This window comes from Dermacentor andersoni, chromosome 2, assembly GCF_023375885.2.
Source record: "Dermacentor andersoni chromosome 2, qqDerAnde1_hic_scaffold, whole genome shotgun sequence".
NCBI lineage: Eukaryota > Metazoa > Arthropoda > Arachnida > Ixodida > Ixodidae > Dermacentor > Dermacentor andersoni.
In genome coordinates, this window is record NC_092815.1 from 50157190 (window position 1) to 50184191 (window position 27002).

At 43.0% G+C, this 27002-nt stretch overlaps 1 protein-coding gene and 5 non-coding genes across 6 annotated transcripts in view; 5 read left to right on the forward strand and 1 right to left on the reverse strand.

The window, feature by feature from the left end:
• LOC126542330 (uncharacterized) overlaps nt 1–27002 on the reverse strand; it is a 69443-nt gene that overhangs the window by 24538 nt on the left and 17903 nt on the right. The window contains exons 5-8 of the mRNA XM_072286122.1: nt 17877–18004; nt 16865–16982; nt 15400–15600; nt 11551–11688 (exon numbers count right to left, since the gene is read on the reverse strand). Of these exons, the coding sequence (XP_072142223.1) occupies nt 11551–11688; nt 15400–15600; nt 16865–16982; nt 17877–18004 (585 nt within the window). The remainder of the gene's footprint in view (nt 1–11550; nt 11689–15399; nt 15601–16864; nt 16983–17876; nt 18005–27002) is intronic.
• TRNAP-UGG (transfer RNA proline (anticodon UGG)) lies at nt 4268–4339 on the forward strand. Its single transcript has one exon. It is a non-coding gene; the product is annotated as a tRNA-Pro (tRNA).
• On the forward strand, nt 7901–7972 carry TRNAP-UGG (transfer RNA proline (anticodon UGG)). The gene has a single exon. It is a non-coding gene; the product is annotated as a tRNA-Pro (tRNA).
• TRNAP-UGG (transfer RNA proline (anticodon UGG)) lies at nt 13957–14028 on the forward strand. Its single transcript has one exon. It is a non-coding gene; the product is annotated as a tRNA-Pro (tRNA).
• Nucleotides 23125–23196, forward strand: TRNAP-UGG (transfer RNA proline (anticodon UGG)). Its single transcript has one exon. It is a non-coding gene; the product is annotated as a tRNA-Pro (tRNA).
• On the forward strand, nt 25301–25372 carry TRNAP-UGG (transfer RNA proline (anticodon UGG)). The gene has a single exon. It is a non-coding gene; the product is annotated as a tRNA-Pro (tRNA).

Here is a 27002-nt window from a genome sequence, read left to right on the forward strand (position 1 = left end):
GCGTTTCATGATCAAAGCAACTTAGCGCGATAATCATTTCTTCTAAAATGCGAGTTTCTTTTGAAGCCTACGCTTGCCATGTTCACGTCAAAGCCTAAATGGTAAGGGTATCCTGATAAATCGGAAGTGTTTACAGCGAATAACGACGCAGGCGTTATTTATGCATCGGCTTTAGCCAGTTGAAGCCAGTTGGTTAGTAATCAAGTTTTTGAGCTCATTGCTTCGGAAACACATATTAAAAGGGCAACCTTATTACACATCACACCCTCCCCACTCCAAACGAAAAAAAAAAATATTAAGATAGAAAGAATGTAAGAAAGGTTTTCGCGGGAAGCCTATATAGTTCATCAGAAAGCTTAATTTCCGCATATCCGACGGCGCACTGCCACATTTGAAGCGCTAATCATACATTGATATTAGTTATCTTGTAGACACAATAATTGCTTGTTATAACTATTTAAGCACCCCGAAGAAATACATATATTCTACGAATCTATAATGAGTTATACTTGCACTTTCCATCTAAAGCTGTGTAGGTATTTAGCATCAAGTGGGACCACCTGCATTCAAAAAGTGTTAACAATAAATCAGACTTGCACATGTTAAAGAAGAAAGCAACTGATTACAATAACAAATACCTTGAAATATTTATTAGGATACAGTTACCAATTACGGCCAGACGAAAGTAATTGAACAATTACTAAAAAAGCAGCGCGTCAAACCAACACTTTCTTTTTGTTCCCGTTTTTGTTCCGGTCCTGCGAAAACAGTTCAATTGCGATTCAACTCCGGAGAGAAATAATAGCAGTTCAAACAGGTTCGAGCCAGTTGAAGTTTATTTGCATAACAAAAGAATAATTACGTAAGAAAAAACATACAATTATTTTGTAAAAAAACTCGACTCTGCAGATACCGAGCTGCACGGAAAGATTACGCATGCTATTCTTCATGTTATCGTAGTAAGTAGTTAAAGAGAATTAAGCAGATCCAACACCAGTGATGGAGTGTTTATAAAGTGAAGCTTTAGTGAGATTTATTGAGGAAACGCAGAGAGCCCTCTAACCAGCTACTCTTCTCTGTAGAATAAATGGAAACAGGATAAAAGAACTAGCGGTGGGAGGAGGGAGGATGAGGATACACAGTAGAGTGAGACTACATACGCGTGCTTGTCCGAATGGTACGTTCACAGCCTTCAATCTAAGCCGGTGTTAACTCCGAATTCTGAGAGAGAATTGTTTCGCAAAACCTTCTTATGCTATAATTGTCGGTAAAGGAAAATTTCAGCCGATCCAATAGTAGGAAAAGAAAGCTTCGATTTAATTAAAGTTGAGGAAGCACATGTCAAAAGCAGTGGCATTTCCATTACACGTACTTTAAATTGTGCGATCGAAATCCAGCTAGGAAGGGCTTCCGTATTTCAACGGTCATATACTATAGGTTTCCAACTAACGGAAAACTATTTGACGATCATCAATTTCCAACGCTTACTAGTAGGCTACTAACATGTCTGCCTCCCGATGCGATTCGTAGAAAACCGTACTAATGGTGTGGTTACTTCTAAAATCAGGGGAAGATGGTTCGCACTTACATATGCACAACTAAACTATGCAAAACCATCGTTGAGCCACAAATGCAGATAATGCATGGTTTAAGAGCCCTAGAAAAAGCAGCCAGCCTGATTCGAAAACCATTATTTTTGCTTTTCGGTTTCACTCCGTAGTGAAAAAAAACGGTGGTGGTCCGGTTCGGTTCCGGTTCCAGCAAAAATAACTGTTTTTGCCATTTTCGGCTTTCGATTCAGTTCCGGTTCGATGCCTCGGTAAACAGGGATCGATTACTTAAGCGTTACTGTCCTCCCTGCAATTATTATTATTTTAAACATGCAGCAGCAATTATAACGAGCTGGCCTGGGCCTTTCAATGCGTCCTCTGCAGTCTTTCGCACGTTGTTTATCGCCACTAAAAATTTATTTTCAAAAGTTTCTTTTTTCTTTTTACTAGTTTTCTTGGGAAACATTTGAAGCAACACTTAAAGCTCGCTCCATGCGTGCTGCAGCCAAGGGCTGCGTAATAACGTACGAATATTTAAACGATATTCGTTACTTAATGCCGGGATGCTCGGGTCTGGGTACACTACGAAGCGTAGCGCTTTATTGTTATTCGGGCAAGCTGAAGGCAGTCCTGACAAGCCCAGTGGAAAAGTGAAAAAAAATCATACATAGGTGATTCCCTGGCGTGAATGTCCAAAGTGGCCTTCGCTATCGAGCCGTAGGAACGCTGTTTCAAATTGTCAGCCAACACCTGGTGGGATGCCAACTGGCGTCCTCCACTCGTTAGCAATTTAGACCTAAACGAATAATTGAAACGAACTCCAGTGAACGTTCCCGTTCCTTGAAGATATGGGATGACCAAATATGTTATATAATTTATTATAAAGCTGCAAATTATTAGCCCTAATAGTACTGTTATGTATGAAAATAGCGAAAGAAGGCTATATGAATCACTTGCATATAAAACATACAGAAACATATTGTCACGTGGTGGTGACGTTGAATAACACAGCAGCAATACTGTGAACGACAAAACTAACTTTTATTGGGCGAACCTGTGCCCACAAAACAGGCTACACTTATAGCACAACGATAGTGGCGACCACGCTCGGCGATCGTCAAAAATCTGATCAGCGGGTCAAGCGCGTCGGCTTTTATACAGCAGTCATCGAATGTTCCAGACTAATCGTTGAGACCCGCATGCCTTCTACAAAGTTCTACACCATTCGTGTCAAGCGATGAAATCAGATAACACAAGGTTCGGCGACAACAGACAGCGGATAGAAGCATCGATAACTTTTTAGAAAGTTCGGATAGATGCAGGCGCGTCCCGCGCTGTGTGATAACATTTGTTAGGCGGCAAAACGTGTCGCCCGATAAAGACAAGTACACGTGTCAATATGTACTTAAGTGCCCCAAAAAGGCTGTCTTCACCAGAGAAGTCAGAGAGTACACTAAGCGGAGAAAAATTAAGCAGCAGCTCTCAGCGCCTATGAAGGCCGTTTAAAAGCACTCCCAGAAGAGAGAGGGGGAGAAATTTATTTATTAGAGAAAACTGAGGAGGTGGGCGGGAGCTAAGAAGTTGGACTTCCCAAGAGAGATCTGCAAATCTGCAGGCCTGTCGTCTTCAGGTGATTCAAGCACAGATGAAGCGCGTTGATTTGTAAGAAGGCGGTAACTCATACGCATGTTTTCATCCCTTTGGGTGCTCTAATTACAGCCAAATTTGAGTACTCAAGGCTGTATTTCCTGTTATAGCTTGTTTCGCTCAAAAATGTAATTGGTTGCTTGTAAATAGTTACTCTAAGAAAATGTACTTGAATTACATTGAGCGTTACTGTGTAACCAAAGCAGTCGGTAAATTGAAAAAGACACGATAGACACATATACACATAATTAATTACAATTAATTTATTACATGTAATTAATTACGTACAAGTCTGATATAAACCAGTTCAGTCACATCAGGGTAAACTGCTTCCATAAGCAGGTAAGTGGCAGCAAGAATGCACGGTATCAGCCATCACATTGTGCAAGTGCATGAATGAAGACAGATGCTCCACTTCAAACATGACTTCATTAGATATCGTTCAGGGGATATCTGTCCGAGATATGCCTATATTGTAATCATTTCGTAGCGGGCGCTTGTTTTGAAATACCTATCGCGGAGGGTTACCGTCAGTAATGCCCCTTTCCCTCAGCTGTTGAACAATAAAGTATATAAATGTTCTAGTATTTGTGATAATTTAAATGAAAGGGATAGAAAATGAATTTTCAGCACGCAGGTTCTACGTTAAAAGAGATTTCCCTATTTAGTGTTTGAACACAGCGAAGCAATGCGGGCAGCGCAATATTTTCCTTCGAAGCAATCCTCGAATCCCGCTTGCTCAATTTTTCTTCTCGAACTGCTACAAGAATTTATCGCACTCAGTAGAGCTGCAGCCTAACGCTGCATGAACTTGTAAATTTTGAAAACACTTATTCCTGCAGACATGCTGTAATGCCTGCTTCGACGTTACCCTGAAGCTATTTGTAAGGCGCACGAACACCGTGATACGAGCGCTCAGGCCGAGACGCATTCTGAATGCCAACGGTCTGCGCGCCACGCGACACACACACACAGCTGTTGAATAACAATAAGCACGCCGGAAATGATAAAGTCGTTCTCCTAATGCAGCTGTTCTTTCTACTGTAAAGACATGCGCTGCGCGATTCAATGGCCCGTTGGTCTAGGGGTATGATTCTCGCTTTGGGTGCGGGAGGTCCCGGGTTCAAATGCCGGACGGGCCCAGCGCAGCATTTTTTGGTTTTTCTTGTCTTTGCTTTTTAGTGAAGGTTTTCTACATTCTACAGTTTTGTGCACGCGCCACAAGGCATCAATCTTTAGCAGCCGCATTAGAGTATATATACTTATTGGTAACTAAGCACTCATACTACCAGTTGATACAAGCTTTGCGGAAAAAATGCAAATGAGCGCGCCAGGCAGATATTCGCAGGAGGACAACATTTAATTTTCGCGTTATACGTGCCAAAAGCACGATTTGGTTTCAAAACACGCCATAGTGGGGGACTCCGGATCAGCTCTGTCACCAGGGCATCTTTAACGTGCTCCCAATGCACGGGACACGGGCATTTTTGAATTTCGCCCTCGTCGATATGCTGCCGCCGCGGCCGGGATTTGATCCCGCGACCTCATATTCAGCAGCGCAACACCTGAACCGCTAAGCCACGGTGGCGGGCGAGGATATGTCGGCGCGTTCATATTCACACGTATTCAATCTCCTGCTCGATATTGCTTGCAAGATAGGTGGGGAAGCAACAAACAAGACATTCTTTACTTAGCGCTCTCGAACAATGCGACGAAAGGTAGCGTCTGTATCAGGTCCTACATAGCCTTCAAGACTTCGGTGCACATATTCTCGGAGGCCGTGATTTTGGCGTGTACAGTGGTGTCGCCACTCGTCCTCAGACAAGCTCCACGTGCGGCTCGGAGGCATGGAGAAAGTGGAATCCATTACACTGAACCGGAATTATGAGTGCCAAAAACTTGTCAAAAGCCCAGCCAGACCCGCCGTGGTTGCTTAGTGGCTGTGATGTTGGGCTGCTAAGCACGAGGTCGCGGAATCGAATCTTGGCTACGGCGGCAGCATTTCGATCGGGACGTAATGCAAAAACACCCGTGTACACAGGTGCACGTTAAAGAACCGCAAGTGGTCCAAATTTCCGTAGTATGCCACGTGCTACGGCGTGCCTCATAATCAGATCGCGGTTTTGGCACGTAAAACTCCACTTTTTTTGGAAGCGTAGATTGTTGGGCCAGCTGGTGCATCATGTAGTGTCATTGAGCGGAAATACAGGCGTCTGTCCTGCACACTTTCTTTAAGAGCCTTCTCAGAACATTCATTCCGATTAAATTAAATTATTAATTATTAAATTACGTGCCAAAACCTCTTTCTGATTACGAGGCACGCCGTAGTGGGGCGCTCCGGAAATTTAGACCACCTGGGTGCACCTAAGTCTAAGTACACGGGTGCATTCCGCCGCCATCGGAATGCACAGTCGCCGTGTCTCGGATTCGATCCCGTGACCTCGTGCTCATCATTCATTCCTATAGCTTACCAGGACGCTGATACGAGACAGAGTGTGCCAGAAACATGGGTAATTGATTGACACTTTTGTCTTTGAGGCACCGCTATCGATTGAAGCTGCTTTCGATGTTACATTCCTAATGAAGCACGGTTTAATGATTCGGCAAAATAAGCGTTACGCTATATATAAGGGTCGTGTCAGAAGCGCTCTATTTTTCCAGCTACGCAACTTATTCGATTAAGGCTCAATACAAGTCAATCTGTCCCATATTTTCTATTATTTGTTTCTTTATTGTTTTTTAAGTTTTGCGACACAATGTTCCCTTCACACCACATAATGACTCTGGAAGTTACGAAAATTATGCTTTATACCTTCAGATGTTACAATTCTCTTCCTAATAAATCAGGAAGGGTGGAACCTCCGCATTTCCTGGAAGGCGCGCAATGTCTTCGAAGTACTTTAAACAGAATGCCGAAATCGGGCGCTAAGGAAAAAAGAAAAGAAAAACATCAACCGGGCAACTTCACTTGCTGCGACGAAAATGGGCACCTCAGCAGCAATTACTTTTTCTTTAGAGCGACAATTTTTCTCTCCTAGTATACATTGTACGACGAAGCAAAGCACCTGAGGAGGGCTTTACATTGTTGGTCACTCGGAAGTACGCTGTGCTCGTATTTTAACTTACGCCCCAGGTGAAGACACGGTATATCAGGAGGAACTCAGGCGAAAGGATTAAATTTTGGCACACTGGCGCTTGGTTGGCTTGTTGAACTGAAAACTTAAATTCGTGGGTGTTACGTGCAAAAAGCACGATATGATAATGAGGCACGCCGTAGTGGGGGACTACGGATTACTTTCGACCACCTGGGGTTTTTTAAGGTGCACCCAATGCGCCTCATCAAAACGGGGCAAAATGCTTGAAAGAAGGCGAGATTTGCGTTGGCGATTTCTACCTTGTGCGAAGATGGAGACCACGTCTAGAGTTGAGATTGCAGCTTACGCAATGAGTTATTAAACCGTTGATCTTACGTAATATACGTTCTCTATATTTACTACCTCTTTCTGTGTATTTTTGTTTCACATTTGAATAAAATAGGGCGAACATGTCTATTTGTTATCTTCTTCTAAGCAACCTTTAACATTACGAATGCCTCTCGGATCGCCAGTAACATTTATCGCTGTAAGAGTGATTGCAATGAGAAGAGTACCGTTATCTAGGTCTGCAAGGTAGAAAGCGGGATCACTAAGAATAATAATGACAATTTGGTGTTCACCCTCTTCAATATATCAACCACCGCCTGCCTGTGAATCTTTTTGTAGCGGGAAAAATTCATCGCATGTGCTTTGAGAAAAAGCAAGCTTATTTAGCCTACAGGAAAGTCTAGCATACTTCATAAATTACATCTGCATGTATTTTCGTGTATAGTGACCAAACAACAAATCTTAAAACAATATGTTTACCTCGTCATAAACCGCCTTTCTTTCTAGATCTTACAACCAAAAATCATCCCTTTAAAGCAACAATTTTGCATGATGAAGAAAAATAGGCGTGCACATCAGTGCTTGCACGCTCATTTCTACTCCAATCTCAAGTTACAAATGCATGAAACACTTTATATCTGATACTGTTCGCAAGAGAATTCGTGGTGAAACGCCGTATTAAGCAGAAAAAGATTTTTTGTTTGAGAGTATGTTAAAATTAATGGATTTGTGTGAGCTTATTAGTGCCCCCAGGCCTCAGAGTCACTTGCTACATCAGCAGTTACTTCACTGATTACCCCAGACGGCCCCGCGATCTCAAGCCTGAGCAATTTTCCCCACTTACACACAGTACCGAGTAAAAGGTTGCCTACAGCTACGCAACGGCGGCGGTGGGATTAAGTACGTGAAAAGTATCGGAAATATATTCTCCAGCTGGGATAAAATTTATTGGAATCGTAAAAGGAGAACCTAAATTATAGCGTCGCAGGCGTGTTTCAACTTTTCCAAGCATTAGAGAAGCAGCGATGACGTGGAGTTCATCCTTAAAGTCGTTTTTCGTTATATTTGTACCGGTGTATTGAAGCTCTTAAAAAATCCAGCGCTTAAACCTGAGCGCGCTATGAATACAAAAAGGCCGCCTTCCGCAGCGATCTTAGCGCGACAGAATAACAATGGAGCTCGAAAAAGAAAAAAAAGAAAGAAAAGAAAAAAAAAGAACAAAAGGTGGGCTGGCAGGCAGATGTTTTCTATGCTTAGAGAACTCACATCCACGTTCGCGTCGGCCCGTTGGTCTAGGGGTATGATTCTCGCTTTGGGTGCGAGAGGTCCCGGGTTCAAATCCCGGACGGGCCCGAAATTTTTTTGGACGATTGGTAAACAATTCTCTCGTATTTTTTTTCCCTTTCTTATGTTGTGTTTATTGGAGAGCTGCATTAAAGTAAGTTCTTCAGCACGTATCTCGCAGAAGGTAGGCTCCCCGGAAAAAACCGCATTCAATGTGGGTCACGTAAATGATGTCGCGTTGAACAAACAAAGGTTGCCAGAGAGGACAGTCAAAACGAAGGCGAGCTATACGTATAGGCATGTCCTTCCAGTTTTATTTTGCCAGGTTCGGCGCGATGCGGTATGCAACATAAATGGCCTCAAAAAATTTCCGACCCTCAGCCAATCTATTAGCCGTCACCACCTTTGACGCTCATACGGCTTGTATGCGGACGCTGTCGAGTGCTGGGTCTCCTCCCTCTCCGTGTTGCTCATCAGCTGGACAATGGAGACTCGAAGCGACTACTTTCGGTGCTTTCATGTTTCTTAACGATCTCTGTGCCTCATTAGCGGCCCCTCGACTAGCGCACAATGGTGCGACAATCAGCGCTGAAAGGAGAAGCGCTGCGCGGGGGTAGAAGGGAATGGAGAAGGAAGCAGGCGGCATGCACAAGTCGTGGCGCCATTGTTGGGGTGAGGTTACTCAGAGTGCCAATTTTGGGACGAGGTACACAGCTTAATCTTGTTTACGGCCGATTCTTAAGCATAGCGCATAAGCAGTGTTCGTGTCGAGGCTTTCTAACCACTTTGAATATACGGTGGACTTGCGGCCCTTGTTGTTAAACCACCCTGTTTGGTCTACAGAGTGCGTTTTTTTGCACTGCCCATAACTTTTTAATATTACCTGTGACAGATAGCATATTTATACCCATTGAGCTGGATTACTCAAAGAGCCGTGCATAAGCTGCACGAGCATTCGAAGATGCATATTCGACTAATTAAAAGAAATTCACTGAATAATTTTAAGATAATTACTTCACGACATATATTGCAATTTACGGATTGTAGCTAGTGGGTTTGGAAGGCATATCCCCTCTGAACGGATTCTGAGGATGGCACTGGTTTCGAGATAGGGGCCATAAAACCTGCGGTAAAAATACATCGTTGTTCCACTTAATTTTTTAGCAGGACGCCGTTTTATGCATTGAAGCACAATAAATAACTTGGACACCTATGAATTTGGTCGCAAGTGTATGCGGTATAAAAGGTAAGTAGATACGCCTTCCGAACTCACCGGTTACAATTCGTAAACTTTCTATATGTGCCGCAAAGTAATTAACGAAAACATAGTTAGCAATTTTTTGGTAGTTAGTCGATTGTGTATATTTATCTCTGGCGCAAGTAGTGCCCACCTCTTTTGAGTAGTACAGCCAAAGAACCAAGCTTATGTTATCTGCCAGAGGCTATATTTTAACATTGCGTATGGTCGAAAGAAAAAGATAACAAAAAAACTTTAGAAAAAGAAAAAAAAGGTACACCCGGTATATATGGAACACAGGAACCGAAAAAAAATAACGAAAAGAGCGGTAGGCTTCCGTTTCACGCAGGCATAAATCATCGCCGTGACGGAAAGTGATGTTTCGGTGTCTCGCGTACTTTTTATTTGATATTTATGTTTATCTACAATGCGAAGAAGCTCACTTCACGCCCGGATTTTGTTTTTGTCTGTATAATTTTTTCGAAGTTGCATTGTATCATTGACATCAATGAGCTGGCCGAAGCCGTTCGCCGCCCACGCTAATTCCAGAAAGCCTTAACGAGATTCCAAACCAAGGAAAATTGTAAGTACTTTATTCGCCATTATTTCTGCTCACATAAAACAGCTTCGCCTAAAAAAAGGAATCAGTTGTTTTTAAGTAAGAAATAATTAATATTGCAATTACAAATTTATTAGTACTTGGCTTGCTCATCTATCCACAACTGAAATATCACTCCAATATTTCAAAAACGCTACTATGGACATTGCGCTAAGTGCTCTATGCTTAAATCAGAATTTTGAGGTATCAAATTCAGCCTAACGAAAATGATACGTGGGGCTTTGCGGTGTGAGTAGGCCCCCGATGGCTGCGGTGGTACTTGCGACTGAATTAAGCTAATACATAGTGGCATCACGTTCTAGACGCTATGCTGGTAAAATGTAACCATCCCGTTCTTCTTTTGCTTTTTTTTTAGTGCCATGAGCATCGAGTGACACTCTTGTTTCTTGCGCAGCACTTCCGATTCACCTCCTGACACGACCAAGGAGGAAATTCAAAATAAATCAGAAAGAAAGGAAATGATAGTACAGTACAAAATTCATACGTTTAATTATAAACTTGATACCAGAGCATAAGTTTAGTCACAAATTGAGTTACTGAAGTGTCTGAACTAACCATAATTATTCAGAAATAACTCATTACCGCACATCAAAGCACTGAATCGTAGACTTTAGAGACCCGCCACGTGAGCACGACTTTGGCAAAATTCCTGGAAACCCGGAAGTAGAAAGCGTAAGTAATGACGTCACTAAAGACAGAATTAAAAAGGCAGAATTAAATAAAGGCAGAATTATATATAAGCGCCTAATTAATAGAAAACAGCTGCCTCCACATTCGGTTCATGCGTTGCGTTTGCCTAAAGTTAACCTAAAGAACACCAACGCCGAGTTGCGAGTGCCACTAAGAGACACCTAAGTCAAAGATTAAGGTCACATACTATGTTTTTTTTTTTTTCATTCACGACGCGTTCAAGCACGCCCATCCTCAAGATAATTTCTTCTTCGTGCAGCCCGAAGGCTGTCGGGTGCATGAAGTATTGCTGAAATCACGAGGGTCATTATTTGAGATCGCCAACGTTCTTAACTTTGTTTTTACTGATAACGTGATTAGGTTTTTTCCCCATCATTAACTTGCACTTGATTTCCTTGTTTTTAAGAAATATGTTAGGATTTACTGAACCGGTCGATCCCACCGTTTTACCTTGCCATACAGAGAATACAAAAGAGGTCGCTTGATAAAAGACTGTCTGTCGATCGTTAAGTACGCCTTGTACTTCTTATTACGCCATGGAGCCGAAATACCCAGCGTTGCAAGAACCACTTTTTATGGGTCATGTACAATGTTTCAATTCTTCATTGTTCTTCCTCGTTTTGTTGTGCCGAGCCGCCTTCTACAGTGTGCGGCAAAACTGAATATGGAAACTATGTCTCACAGAATACAAAGTTGGCCTGAACTTTATAACTCTGAGGTACGATGCCGTTAAGCTGGTTTAATTAGGCTCATTTTAGTTAGCATTTAGCAGATCATTACGCATGACTTTTTTTCTACTCTTTATTTGTTTCAATCGTGTCCTGTACTAACAAACTTCTACCAAGTAAAAAGTGACTTCTAATCTACGAAGAAGCCAAATAAAAAACGATACAAAGGCTTCGTCAAGGATGGGAGAAGGTTTAGTTTAAGCCAAACGCTACAGTTAAATGCGCCTTAACTTTAACAATATTTTCAAACCTCTTTACAGCGATGTATGAGACAACCTAGCTGGGTAACACAATGGCAGGAGAACGATGTGCAACGAAAATTGAAGTAGTGAATAGCATTAATTCGCGTCGCAGGGCAAGGGAAAGGGCTTACCGTGTGCACGATCGTCGATTGAGTCTCGTACGTACGTATAATGGTCATGTTCTGCGCGCTGGTGTGGTTCTCGTAACGGGCACCATTCGGCTCCTCCTTACCAGCGCCATTTTCCTCCCATCCAGTGAGGTTGCACAGCTTTTCGATGAGGAGACCAAAATTACGCAATCAAAGCAAGACCTAATCAGAATCTAAGTCAATCGTCTAAATCAATCAAAATTTTATGTAGAACAAGATAGCTGGGCGTCATGCTGGCGCAAAGCGGCCGGAGGTAAAGCGAGTGTTTCTCCATGGGTGCCCGTATAGACAAGGTAGCATACATATACACGGCGTGCAGCACACAACGTAAGCATAGACGGCACACAAGTTTGGAGCGATGTACAGGAAGAAGATACGTGATACTAGGTGCATGGGTAGAAGATAAATGGTATCTTATCTACATGAATGGTCTACATGGCATGTCACGGTATACAATGTGAGATATATGGTATATTATCCGTATTTTATACATAGTACGAGATACATGGGTACCTTATCCTAGATATAGGATATATTATGGTACACCATTTAAGATATAAATATGCATCCTCATCTGCATGGCGTACATGGCGCGGAGTAAATGGTAAAAATACATTGGTGCAATTCCGCGCGTGAGCCGCCGTGCGACCTGTCCTTACAATAGTAATGCCCAATTCAACAGCTTACAACTGGTGTCTACAGGTTCCGCCATACGGATCAGAAAGATTTCAGAAGCGTCGCACGTCGTATCAGACACACTGTCGGACCACGTGTCTCCTGCATTCTATACCACCAAACAGCAAGGCACAGCTGGTAGTATAGAAGCACTTTCTAATGTCATAGCCATGAGGACGTTTAACGCGATCGCGTTAAGGGCCCCGTGTAGCAGAAAATCCGGTGTCGGCGATGGCGTCTCGGGCCGAGAAATCTAATTTCTAACAATGCATCCTCATCCACGGAGGCCCTCCGCGTGGCGCAGAGGTGTTTACTGAACTAAATGATTTTTTTCAAAGTAATATGCGTCAGAAAATTTGTAAAGTACGACTTACACACAAACTACAGAATTGATAGCGTCGGATTGTAATTTCAATATACGAGAAAGCATAATTTTGTTACGCGGAAGCTGAAACGGAAGCGGCGAGGCCTGCTCGCGCTTGATTCCTTGCAACGCATAAAAAAATAGCCATAAAGTTCGCCTTCGTTCATAGCTTTCCCTGCCAGCATTTCCAGGAAAACGTTACGGTTACATAAGCTGCAGTTGCTGGGAAGCGTGAGAAGCAGTCGGGGATCTTCGAATGCTATCGCGTTCCACTCTTAAATACGAAGCTTAAGCGTCATCCATCTTTTTTGCAAACGACCATGATTCATTAAGGATCATCAACAATAATTAATTAGGCCTAGAGATCAAAACTAGCACCTGTTAAAAGTGGTACATTTTATTGCTAACTCAGGAAGAGAGGTGAGAGACGGTGCTATATGGCTCAGAACATCATCAGCAAATTATCAATTTATTAACAAGTGCTTTTTTATAACTTTTTTAATAGTGCAACGATGTCACTTTTTTCATCATGATTTTCTTTCGGATGTCAATTCCATGCAGAAAGTAACTTTCAGATATGAAGCGAACATTATCTCAGTGTGGCTCACAGTGTGTGGCATCATAGCGACATTGACAATGAAAGAATAATGGCGCAACTGAGCTGCTTGCGCGCTTGCTGGTGTACAAACATTTCAACTCTTGCAAAGACTAAGCACACACAAAGAATCTGGAGAACACAGATTCAAGATATATAACATAAATGTGATAGAATATACATTCAAACTAGCCAATTAAGCAAATGTGCCAACTTTTGTTTGGAATTTTAACCATGTGAGTGAGATCAAAGTCTCCTGAGACATATTTTTTCGGAAACGCAATTTCCCAGGCAGGGCGCGATATTTTGGATACCTTGGGATTATTCCTGAAGTAGCCTTGGGCTATAGGAAGCGCAGATGCGTCCACTTTGTAGACAAGATGGCTGTAGCGGAGGTTATACCGCTCTCTGAATCTTCCTGTACAAATAATAATTAATTAGCAGGTACCATTAGCAGGTACCAAAGCACGCGCGTGTCATGAAGAAACCGTAGCGTCATGCTTGTGCAACTTCGTTTACTGACTACAGCTTCGGTGAGCGGATGCCGCATTTTCCCCGAAGTCAGCGTCCGCGGAATCACAAAGCCAGTAATCCTGTCCCGATACTTGCATTATAGAAAGAATGTACGACAGCAACGCACTCTGCCAAGAGATTTGCTGCTGCAGTATCATCTGAGCGAGCCTTGAAAACTGGTTTCTGTGAAACTAGTTCATTTTCACGTGATGTCCGCCGTATATACTGGACACCGCAGCAGGGCCCGTTGGTCTAGGGGTATGATTCTCGCTTTGGGTGCGAGAGGTCCCGGGTTCAAATCCCGGACGGGCCCGTGTGAGTGCAAGCACGCATTCTCTTTTTTCATGTGCGGTCATTCTATCGCAACATTTTTTGCTGTTATATGGGAAGTCACATCAACGTTTGACAGATGTGATTGAAGCTGGACGGCGATGGGACGTCACACTTTTCCTTAACAGGCAATCGGTCACTTTTTTGCGTAATGTCCGACCTCTAAGATAATGTAAAAGATACGTGGAACTTGCGCAAGGCTGGCGAAAACCCGCATGCACGCACAAACGTAAATAAAAAGGCGCTTTGAATATCTATTTTAGGCGCAATTTTTTTTTCTGTTTATGAAAACATTTACTTTACCCACATTTGTTGCATTTTTAGAATTATGAAAAGCGTGCAGCTGAAGAACAATTTAGGAAATGCGGTTCTTCAATTAGGTTGCGAAGTTTGTAGAATCTGGGCTCCATGCAAGGATTGGCCTCAGGAACATACGTCAATAAGATTACACCATCTACTGTGTAGCAGAGTTGGATCGAAAGCACCTATCACCATACTTGAAATATATGCCTGTTGTAAAGCACTGTCAAAAACAATGTAAGAAGTGAATGTGAAAATCAAGAGAGTCTCTTAATACGTTCATATAAAGAGCTGCCTCCTATAGAGTGCTAACTTTTTCTTGTTATTTTAGATAAAAACAAATAAAATGCAGCTTTGTGGTCTCGCCAGACTTACATGGAAGGCGCCTCACCCACGGGGTAAGGCGCAGGAGCTTTCCACGCAGAGAGTAAAAGAACGAACGTCACCTGTTTAGCGAGACTTCTCTTTGTGTTAGAGCACCTTCAACTGCAGTAGAGCGCTGGGCATGCGATCATCCGAATTTTTCCTGCTTTTGCCTAGCAATGGCATTCTATATAACTGGTAAGCCAGCGAGAGGGGGTGAATAGGTCATCATGAGTGGCACCATCGTTGCGTCACAGTATAAATCGTCGGTCTACGTCTAAAGGATCCGTAGCTTGGAACAAAAATCGCAGGCCACGCACTCACAGGACGCCGCCAGTAGGAATGCTGCAGACTGCAATGGATGCATCTGCTACTTGAGTGTCTGCAGGCGCGCGCTCTAACGAGCATGCGCTGTAACTACAATACCACCTAAGCGAGCGAGAATAAAAAGCTTTATGGAAAAGTAACTACAAAACGAAACGTCCATTTCCCAACAACAAGCGAAAGAACGTGTATGTGCGCGCGTGTGATATGCTCGTGTGTCAACATGCACACGAGCACGCGTAAGCAAACGAAAACGTATTCGGCATAGTTCTTGAAGTCACACTAGGCATGCACTTGCATTGCACTGCAGACGTATAGCGCAACGTCCACCGTTCACGTATTAATGCGCGTAAACCATCTTACCAACCTCTGCGATGCACAGGGTCTCAACGGAGCATGCGATGCGTCCGCTCACGTTGCCTTTGTTTGATTTTCCTTGACTCATGCTCCGGGAGTCGATGTGGCGGTTAGCAACGACGTTGTATACTTTCAGGGCCATGTTCGACGACATGGCCACGATGGTTCTTCTCAAACTGGCCAAATTCTTCAAGATGAGTTTGCTGTGTGTCTAAAAAGAATGAGGGCAATTCGCACTTGTAATAACTATGTCATTAAGAAACATCAAAAAAAGAAAGAAAGGAAATCTTCTCTAGTCTACTTTTCAGGGTTGGTGGAAGAAGGAGAGAAATATCGTGGTATAGAAAACTATCAACGAAAGCCTAAAGTAGAGACAGAGAGACGTAAGCTGTAGTCACGCCATTGCTTAAGCGGATATGTATTAGTTCAAACCACATGTGAAGACCCATGATGATGCGAAGTTCAAGTGAAGCGCGGGTGATTCGGCAAGCTAATGGACACCACTGCCAGCTCGATACAGAACGTTCATATTTTGCCAAAGATATTTGGAGCTGCACCGTGTATGAGGGGGATGATTCCAGGAAGTATAGGATGCAACTCTACCGTGCCAGACCACCGGCAAGTGAGGATTGTCGCTAGACGAACTGGGGAGACCAGACGGGTGGCTTCTTGAAAGCAGGTTAGAGAAGCAGCACGAGCTCCTCAAGAAAAGTCCAAAACAATGATTTTGTGCAATGAACGTGGTCATTAGTTTGTTGAGAATAAAATAAAGAAGTGCACCTTGTGAATTACTCCTTTAGACACATATGTTAGGGTGGTTGGGAGGGGGAAGAGAAGGAGGTAAACTTTAATTGAACTATAGAGTAATGTGGTCAAGACCTGATTACCAATACTAATTACAATGTCGTGTACTTTCGCTAACCAATACAACTAAATTATGGCATTGACATTCGAGTAGCATACCCCGTTTTCGATGAGTGCTACTGATGTAAATTCATGCCATGGGAAAATTTGAACGAGCGAAATTTGTTTATTGATCGATGTCTGAACCTATCAATCATTACTGCGCGCAATCACTTTCTGTCTGAATAAACAGGTACGCTGCGGATCTACAGTAATATTAAATATAAGTAGTGGTCCTGACCATCGATAGAAAGTTAAAGCAATTAGCAATCTTAGTTCAGAGTCAATATACTGGCATCGAGGAAGATCGTGACGAATCTGAAGGTTATAAATACAATCCAATGCGATTCCACATATATCAGCAGTTAGTATTACCAATCGGAGGAGTGCCTCATAATGAAGATCATGGTGACACTGGCACTAGTTTCAGTTTGCGCAAGAAATTATATTACTGTGTTACCAAGAATGAAGATTGATTGTTAAATGACACAAGTGTAACCACTACATTCGCTGAGAAAGAGTGCATTTCGTCTTAGAAAGCGTGATAGTACGACAGAAAAAAAAAATCTTACAATCGTCGAGGCCATTGCACTGGGATGGCCTCGCACGGGCTTCCACACGCTCAACGGTTTCGGGTCGCAGGCTCCAGTTTCTACGGTATCGCTTCTCACGATGACGAGGTTCACATTCCTGCGGAATGTCGAAAAATTGTTCATTCTACGAGTAAAACTACCCATAAGCTCACCAGAGTCAGTTGCAAAAGGCTAATAACGTTGTATCATAGATGCAATGAAACGCAATCAGAAGTGTACACCGGATCAAGCGCGAGTGGAGTGAACTTAATGTACCCTTTGATAGCGGCACAAGCTTGCATGAAATATTTCTCTGAAATGACAAGTTCCTCAAGGCTACCGTGAATGCACGTTCATTCGACGATAAGCGTTTTACCGCTTAAGTCTATACATTAGAGAGTGTGTATGAGCAAACTAGAGTACGGCACACCAGTTATAAGATTGCACTCTACCCGTATATGCCAGTCTTGTGGGCACGGCACTCGCAAGCTTTGCTGATGTACAGTCTGTAGCATCTCAGTAAGTGAAGACCCCTCGACCATTTTTTCTTTTGCGTTTGTCTGACCTTGTTGTAATTTACCAGATAGGCGAGCGACTGTGCGGCACAGTCTGTGTATACTAAATCAAACGTAGTCGTTCTGACAGCCTGGTAACTTTGCTTTCATGACGAGCGAATCGTAAGCAGCGCGGACGCATGTGACATTATAGTACTAAAAAGATATATCAAGGTTACCTGCTCTCTGCCAGCCAAGCTCATGCGCAATGTTTTTTCACATGCATGAAGAACAGAAGCAAAAACAATAGTTGTAGTAATTTTGCTCCCGTGCGCTAAATTACGTAGTTTGAGCAAGAAACCTGGAAACCTCCGTTAAAAAATATACAACGAAGTGTATATGTACAATGAAGTCGTCATCTTTGCAATCAGGCAGCTAAAGGGCAGCGCTTGTAGAATGAACAATCGTAAAGCTGGCGCAAGATATGTTTGCAGAATAAAGTGGTTTTGGTCACTCACGAGGTGATGCCCTTGATGACTTCAGCGGTCTTGTCGGCGGGAAAGCGACCCCCCGTGTTCACAAACGCCAGGCCAAAAAACAGGATGAATGAATCCCCCGCCATCAACCTCATTTGAGCGACAAGAGCCTGAAAAAAGAACGTATTAAAAAATATGTATTCTCTAGTGTAGAACAGTTATTCCTAAAAGACGGCCAAACGCTACACACTGTTTCACTATAATATTGAATTGAATCGGCACAGCTAATCGCATTAAAGGTATTCAACTTGTATTTGGATAATGAGCATAAGGCTTGTATTATGCCGAGAACCAAGCAAACGTCAAACAAGCACTCTTAATCCCAAATATACATAGCTATAGCATCCCGGTAATTTGGCTTTGCTTGCTCAAGATTATAGTTTAAGGCAGTGGTATTGGCAGTTTTGAAAGGCATAGCTTTTTTTTTTCGAGGGCACAGTGTCGTAAATTAGTCCTATCAGCAGGTGAATACCTTTTTCTATTAACAGTCAGGTTGCTCGATAACAATTCTGCATTTTACATATTGCACATTAAACACAAGCATCCAGTGTTCCAACCTGTCTGAAAATGCGACGTAATTACTCAAAACTCAATGCGACAGCGACCATTATAAATGATGCCTTGCGGGATGCGCACAAAAAATTATCGCTTTAAGTGCTAGTGTAAAGCCATGAATTGAACTTGTATACTGAGTATCAGAAACATTGCCCTCGCGTGCGCAAGTGGCTTCATCAGAAAATAAGCTTTTAGAATTCATCATTTGAGAATGTATCAAGAAATTGCAGGCATAACAGCAGCGTCAAAAAACACACACGACAGAAAGGAACACTGACAGACGTGGACAATCGCTGCAACGGAAGGAAATTGATGGTTAACACAGCAAGAAGGGCCCACTGTAGAAGAAATATACTTCAGTAAAACCAGTTCTTGGGCGAGCTGGTCACTTATTGCAGGCATAACAGCAGCGCCGAAAAACACACACTAAAGAAAGGAACACCGTCAGACACGGATTGCGGACAATCCGTGTCTGTGAGTGTTCCTTTCTTTAGTGTGTTTTTTGGCGCTGCTGTTATGCCTGCAATAAGCGACCAGCTCGCTCAGGAACTCGTTTTACTGAAGTATCAAGAAAGTTGTGCATGCGAGGTTAATTGTAAGAACTCGTTTAGATCGCACTCCAAGCCCTAACGAGACAGAGGCCAAAGCAATTAGCCCTAAGTTCCGAAAAGGAAAGTGGCCCTAAAGTAATGATAACTGTATGTGCTATAGGAAAACAGGCTAAATAAATGAGGACGTAAGAGCAGGTGAAGTTAGCGAACAAACACTTTCTTGTTACCCATTTTATGTGTGCGCTGGAAGCGTGCCCGTATAGGGCTGTTCCGTAAGCACTGCAGTTGCTTCACTGCAAGTCCCGACTCAACGATTGCCTGTCTCATTAGAGATAATACCGCTACGTGAGCAAAAGTAATTGAAACTAGACGTGTGCTTATTAGCTCACCCTTTTTCTTTTTTCGAGCACGTGATCAGAGTGATGACTTCTTGCACCACCTCCTTTTGACATTGGTATATGAGTGGATCCTAGAACGATTCTATAAGTGAATAAAATATACTTGAAAAACAACCTAAGCTTCCGTTCTAATTTTAGCAGTAAAGTGGCAAGGACATGTTATTGTACTTTTTTCTGTAGTTCCTTCTTCGTTTGTCTTTTTTAATTTTTGGTAGCACGTTATCAGCAATGGCAGATGTCAGTCAGTGCCTAAGCTGACACAAACTAATTAAGTAAATGCTTGATTAAAATTATCCAAATTATTTTCGTGTCGATAGCTGTACGGCACATAATGAAACTGCAGAATTCTAGCCTACCTCTTTTCAAGACATGACCACTTAGCGTATAATCTTCGAACCAGCAGCAGTTTCAACATATTGGGCCTCGAAAATGAGGTTTTAACTATAGAAGGCTTGTTCGCCGCAAAAGTCGTCCTTAGGCCCTTGAATACAGTTCTACATGGAGGACTGCTGTGTGTTGGGCGTGTTATACGAACTTGGATAACATTGTAGCGCCAGCAGGCAAGGGCGAAACGGGAGACGTAGACACAACTATGAATTAACTTCAACAGTTCATTATCGGAAATATTCACACAATTACATACCGTGAGCATTCATGCCAATCCTGGTCCAAACTTCGTATTGCTCCTTTCAATAAGACCAGTCGACAACCATATTGACAGACGGATTGCGAGCACAACTTTTAACAATTCCGTCTGATTGCTTGTGCCACTATAATTTCACGCGCATGTAATCCGTGGTCGTATCTCCCTCGTTGTCAAGAGTTCGGTTGCGCACCTTTGTTTAATGATTGTGTGGTTCTTGCCGAACAAAGGGATAAGGACGTGCGTGAAATTATAGAGGCACACGCTATCAGCTGGAATGGTCAAAGCTGTGTTTTAACGGCATCTGTCGATCTTTCTGATAAAAGGACGGCCTTTTTGGAGGGAGTAGTATGACGTTTTGAACGGCAGTGGGTCTATTGCACATGGTGTATGAATGCGTGAATTATCCTAAGAATAAGGTCAGCGCATCTGAGTGTCTACGTCTTCTTTCTTCTTTTTTTTCCTGGCGCTAAAATATGATCAAGCTACACAGACGGCTCATGTACAGTCAACCACAAAAGTTTACGGGACGCAGTATCTGCCAAAAAGCTGAATTCTCACAAAGCGTGGTCACACAGCCTCGAATTATATGTTCCAGCATGTAGTAGCCTTCGCCACCTACACAGTGATTCATTAAATACGAAGTGTCATGCCTTAACAGTGCAGGAATTCACATTTGAAGGGAAAACCACATCCCGTAAACTTTTGCTGTTGACTGTACGTGCTACGCTGCAAGTGATTTGGGATAAATAATAAGGTACATCGTAAACGTTGTGTTTATGTAAGCGTTCATACTTAGTGAATGTGCCTGTAACGCTGTCTAGTTCTGATTTCACGATCACCACAAGCACAGTAGAGATATAACCAATGTTATTTAATTAGTTCAATCAATGCATTAACTAGCAGCCCATCAAGAAAGTGGGTTAACGATCAGTAAACTATAACGTGCTCGAAAACAGGGCAACTAGAAAACCATTTAAATTATCGTTCATGGGTTTTTCACCCATCTAACCCCATTGCAGCTAAGTCATACTGGAAGAGGAAGGAAAATAAAATATTTTAATTTGTAACTGGTGCACTGTTGTCAAGGTGTTTTTTGTCTATACCTATGTGGAACGGAAGTATGGGGTTAATCGGCGAAGCCATCTCCTGTTCCAAACTGAAATATGCTAAAGCAGCATAGTCTGCATAGTCGATCGCAGGTCTTACTGAATGCAACAGAGGCAGTATATGCCAGTGTTCGGCTTCACCCACCGTGGTGGCTTAGAGGCCATGGTATTGCGCTGCTAAGCACGAGCTCGTGATATCAAATACCGGCCGTGGGGGCCGCAATTCGATGGGCAAAAAATGCAATAACGCCCGTGTCCGTGCAATGGGGCACGTCATCCCCTGGTGGTCAAAATGCGTGCCTCATAATCAAAATGTGGTTTTGGCAAGTAAAACCCCAGAATTCAAAATAAATTTAGCGTTTGTACTCAATTATTTTGAATTTCGGTTCTCTTCGACCTTAGACATAGATATCGGGAAGCCACGCCACTGTTTTCTATGGGATCAGCTACTCGGCCCGATGAATAAGAAATCAATATAAATTTTCATAATATACGTTCTCAGGAACACGTCTTTACATATCGGGTTCAGGTAAACAAATTTAGTCACCTTTCGAATAAACCTACGTGGAAGTTTGCCTCCACAATTGTACAACAACGAAAAAGTTAACATGACCTGCTGTATCCTTCGAACGCGTCTCACATTAGCTGTGTTGAGACCGCTAGTGTGACGTAGCAGTTTGTTCTTGAAGTTGCGCGTTCGCGGAGGGGTCGACACAGGTCTACGCAGTACATGTTTGTGCAGTAAACGAAATAGTACGATCGAATGCCGTGGCAAAGCTAAACTCATTCGCGCCAGTTGGCGCTTCAACTGTCTTGCGTGTTTCTGTTTACGTCTCTCTGTCTTTCTCCACGTTTCGCGCTTAATATGCTAAACCCATATGCTGTTGGACAGCCACGTGTTATCTCCGCAGATATCGGTGAATCAGGGAGACTGACATGCATAAGTCACCTGGTGGTCTTGAGTGTGTTTATGCAGTGGGAATCGTGATCAAGAATACAGTTCTCCCTAATACATTTATTGCTAGTTAACTCATAATCGCTGATTTGCTAAATAAGGGGCTTTATTCTTCACTTTACAATTTTGTAACTACTGCACATTTGCCATTTATTGAGCTTCGTAGACAGCACAAGCACTCATTGAGCGAGAGCAGATGTCCACGACATAAAGTTAGAAGCGTATCTACTATGGCAAAGCGGTTCAGATTTTAGGAGCAGATGCTTTTGCTACGCCTGTGTCGCATGTACGATGCAATGTAGAATATTCTTTTTTACTTGCTTTAAAGAACCACGTTCCCGTTTTCTTTTTCTTGTAGAACACACATCTTTCTGTCATAACTCCGTCAAACACCCCATTGATAAATGGCGCGAACCTCAAAGCTCCCCCTTTTGGGAAGACCAGTCCACCGTCGTAGTTATTTGATTTTTTTTTTCACTTTGCTCATACTATAGCTGCGAGTGACTGTGTTTATTTGTGAACAAGTCATTTCCGCCGGCAATTCGTCTGCTATGGGGTTATACAAATAGCGCCATCTTCAGACTCCCTTATTTCAGCGCACGTACTCCAAACACAAGAAGGTTTTTGACCTAGAAGTATTAAAAATTGCGCAGGTGCGTGCCGCGATGTTCACGAAGCGGGTTCGTATGCAGAGAGTCTGTGCCCTCGCATAAGAGTGCAAAGTGTGGGCTTGTTATATGGCGATAGTTGCCCTTTTTTTTTTCTACGAGGTCCAAGTAGAACTATAACATAGCGCGGCGTCACAGTTCCTTTTATTTTCTAAGCCCACCTCGACCTTTCCTTCGACATCTGCATGCGGGCGAGTGTGGCCTTAAGCACTCTGAGCGGTGAAGCCGGTGCGCTGTATGAATACAAAAGGCGCCCCGCTGTGCGGCAGCTTCAGAAGAGGCGCTATAGAAGGCGAGGCCATTCTGTGTGCGTCTTTTCTCGGCTGCAGCTATACGACGCGTTGCGTGCACGGCCCGTTGGTCTAGGGGTATGATTCTCGCTTTGGGTGCGAGAGGTCCCGGGTTCAAATCCCGGACGGGCCCTCGTTTTATTTCTTTTTTTCCCCGGTGCCCAAAAAACAAAAGGTCAATGTCTTCCTGTGGTGCTCGCGAAAGGAACCTGTAATCGACTTTCTAGCATATGTCCAGCAAAAGTTGTGCTGCACATTCACTTTTATTTTTAGGGTACACTATATAATGAAGGGATTTTTGCCCAGGGCACGTGTGATACCCTTATTTATTTCTTATTAAAACTTCCAACCCACGTGTGCCGGCCTGCTTTTCCGTCTAGTCCTCCGCTTGAATGGCTGGATTTTCTTTCGTAAAGCCTTTCATTATACATGCCTTAATGAACGTGTAGTCGCGCGCTGAGGTAGAAGCGCAATGGGCTTCTATTCTAGGCGTTAAAAAGTAGCTGCCGCTTTCATCCTAATGGTAAGCACGTGTCAATGTCGCTTCTACCGTGCCAGTGTGGTTCGATGGCGTAAGGCTTTTGACCAGAGGAAGGCTCATTTAGTGTCCGTGCTTAGGCCGTGGCCTGCGCAGGTTGGTTGACATACGGTGGTAAATGTTCCGCGACAGATCACGCCACGTGAGCATTTCAAGCAAGTCTACCTCAATGACGCAAGAAAAACTTCAATATTAAAGTTTGCGAGAGAGAGAGGCTCTTAATCGAACCAGAGTGCTTAAAACTGACAGTAAAGAAGAATACAAATAAGGTTGTTCGGGATATCAAAGCAATAAACGGGAGTAATCGATACAAGCTGCAAAGATGACTTGCGATAGGAAGAAAAGGGAAATATCAGAGTATACCTGCAAGCTTTTAAAGCAGTGAAATTGCATTTAAAGAGTGGATCAAGGTAATTGGCTATGACAACAGCATGCTTAGTGGGTTGTTTTTGACAAGGACTGGTATCAGAAAAAAAAAGAAGCTGCCCATCTTTAGCTGGTTTCGGCTGCATCGCTAGGCTGTCAATCGAGTCAGATGAATTTTAACTATTAAGACTGTTATTTAATATGTGATCATGTGCGCGGTGTCTAAATTTCATATAAAAAAACGCGATTCGAAATAAAATTTGAGAAATAAAAAAAACTTCACATATTGTTGAAACCAGAACGACAGCTATAGAAAGGCCCGGTGTGCGAGTTGTCAAGAAGGCTGATGAGTGCGAAAATCTCCGTTTGCTCCAGCGTCTGGTTACGGTTCACGACCTTGAAATGCATAGTGACACACAATGTTCCCGTCGACCAAGGTGACCCTGAAGTGCAGGAGTGTCGTAACAAGTCGTTTCGAGTGCCCTGTTGCCACCGCTATACGGAGGGTATGAAATCGACCGCCAGTATGCGCAGTGCGCAAAGTGCGAGTATCCTGTTGAAGTACTCCAATCCTCCTTCGGGCACCATTCGCTTAGCGAAATTTGACCATTTCATTGCATCGTAGGACCGAATTACAGGAAAACGTGGAGGGGAACTTTGAATGAGACGAACAAAGAGCAACGAGTAAGGCTCAAGAAGGATTTCATTCACTGGCTTTTCTAAAGACATCGCGAACTCAGAACTACAAGCGATCTTTACCTAGAGTAATTTACATAATTATTTATTCATTTCGTGCTTCGAACCAAGAGGAGACAATATTCGCCGTTGCTTAACGCCGCTACGCAGTAAGAACGGGGTCAAACTAGTCTCCGATTTGATGGGTAGGTGAGATAATTTCGTTCTCCTGCTTCAGCTGACGTGGCGACTAATCCCCTCTCATGCAGCCTACGATGGAGTAAAGAAATCGCTAAGCCCGGGTTGGCCTCCCGCTGCATGCAACACGTCCGGAGAGGCGTGAGGCATAGTTTTCGCACCAAAATTAAACATTTCAAACAACGGACAACCCTAAATACGTGGCCCATAGGAATATTTTGCACGATGACCGTACAATGGCTGCTTTATTTCTTTTAAATTGATGCACCTGCAGTAAGGCTACTCATGAAGATGTTATTCAATAAGCTTTACGTGAATATTTATTGACCTTTCTTCTTATTTATTCTTACATTGAATATAAACGTCACATATATTAGTGATCGATAAGTTGATTCCGTGTAGCGCTACGGAATGATAAGCTATAGAACGATACGGCGAGCGCAGCACCTACGCAACGTACGGCCCGTTGGTCTAGGGGTATGATTCTCGCTTTGGGTGCGAGAGGTCCCGGGTTCAAATCCCGGACGGGCCCACTTTTCGCCTATTTTTTCTTTTTATATTTCTGGCTTCTATAATGCCAAAAGTCATCGTCGGAAGAGATTGTGGTTGAACAGTGCAGTTGATAAAAACTGGAGTAAGCAAAAGCTCTTGAACACAACTTTTACAGTTTGCGTACAGGCTATGATGAGTATGCTCCTAAGCAAGTCGACCATATTTCTATATAACCCTATATTATATTATAGGGTTATTATTATATTATTATTCCATATATTGTAGGGAAAGCGATAGCAGTGCTTAAATGGCATCCAGTAGCTGAGTAATGTTTTAGCCACCCTTACTTTATCCTTAACCCTGCTCGCATGTACGTCATGCCTCAGAATGCCAGCAAGACAAGGTTAATTAATAGGTTAGGTTTCTATAGTCAAATCTTATTCAGCATTCCGCACGGTTACGAAGTATGAACACATTCTATTTAATTGCAGTGCCAGTTCTTTGTTTTGTGCGATGCTACAGCGAGAGTTTCACAATATAGAAAAGCAGACAAGGTGTATTTTGCTTGCCATTGCACTTACTTCTTTTGCTTTTTTGATTTAACTATAAATTATTGTTTTGTTTCCCTAAGCAGCATAATTAATATTCTTCCAGTCCAAAAGGGGTCTGCCTAGGACCTTCCCTACGACCGCTTTCCCTATGGACACTTCGATTGTCATTAACAACTTTCGCGTTTGACGTAGGCTGGATTCAATAATCCTGCTCATGTGCAGGATTATACAACCCTGCCCAAGAGGAGCGGAATCGTTGGTAATGGACAGTATTGACAAGCGGAAAATACTAGCGGAAGTGCAGGTCATGGGCACGATTAATTAATTCTGCTGATGAAATGTGCAAACGCTGGTAATGGGCAGGATTTAAAATAATAATAAAGTGCCAAGTGGTGGTATGTTGGTTACAGTAGTTAAGGCCAGTATTATGTAAGATCATCCCTCTGACCAACACGAACGAGTCAAACCAAATGTGATTTTTCTTCTTGTATAACTTCGGTGCGAAAATATGTACAGGTTTGCACAACGGGAGGACGCGACATGTTTGCTGTGCGGGGTAAACGAGCCACATAGTAGGTCCTTGTAGATTTGGTATATGATCCGAGTTTCTCGTGCCAGAGGCGTCAGGTTCAAATACAGAATGAAACCGTGTGAGTTTAGTATCCCAATTCACCCGTTTAGTTCTTTTTTTTCTGTCGGTCACTCTTTCTTCTTTTGTTTCATATTTCGGTAGGAAGCACAAGAAGCAGCTCAACTCCGCTGCACGCATTGTTTAAAAGTCAGTGATTATTGGTAACGTCCTGGTGACGGCGTCTTGTTTCACAAAGAATGCAGCCGCGTTGTCACTGTCGCAGTGTAAACGGAGAAAAAAGAAGTTTCTAAAGGTCTCCTACTAGCCATCATTTACAATATATGCAACATACGTACGACAAGCCGGCCGCCTCGAGAGGTGACAGCGAATTTAAATATGACGTCCCATACTTCGTGCAACGCGCAGCCTTTCCAGATCATTTGATCTTGCACAAAAGGCGAACACTAAAGTCAATAAACATAGAGCCAGATTCGAGCACGTGTGGTGTATATTCTATCAGCGGAGAGAACACATCCGTACGAAGGTAT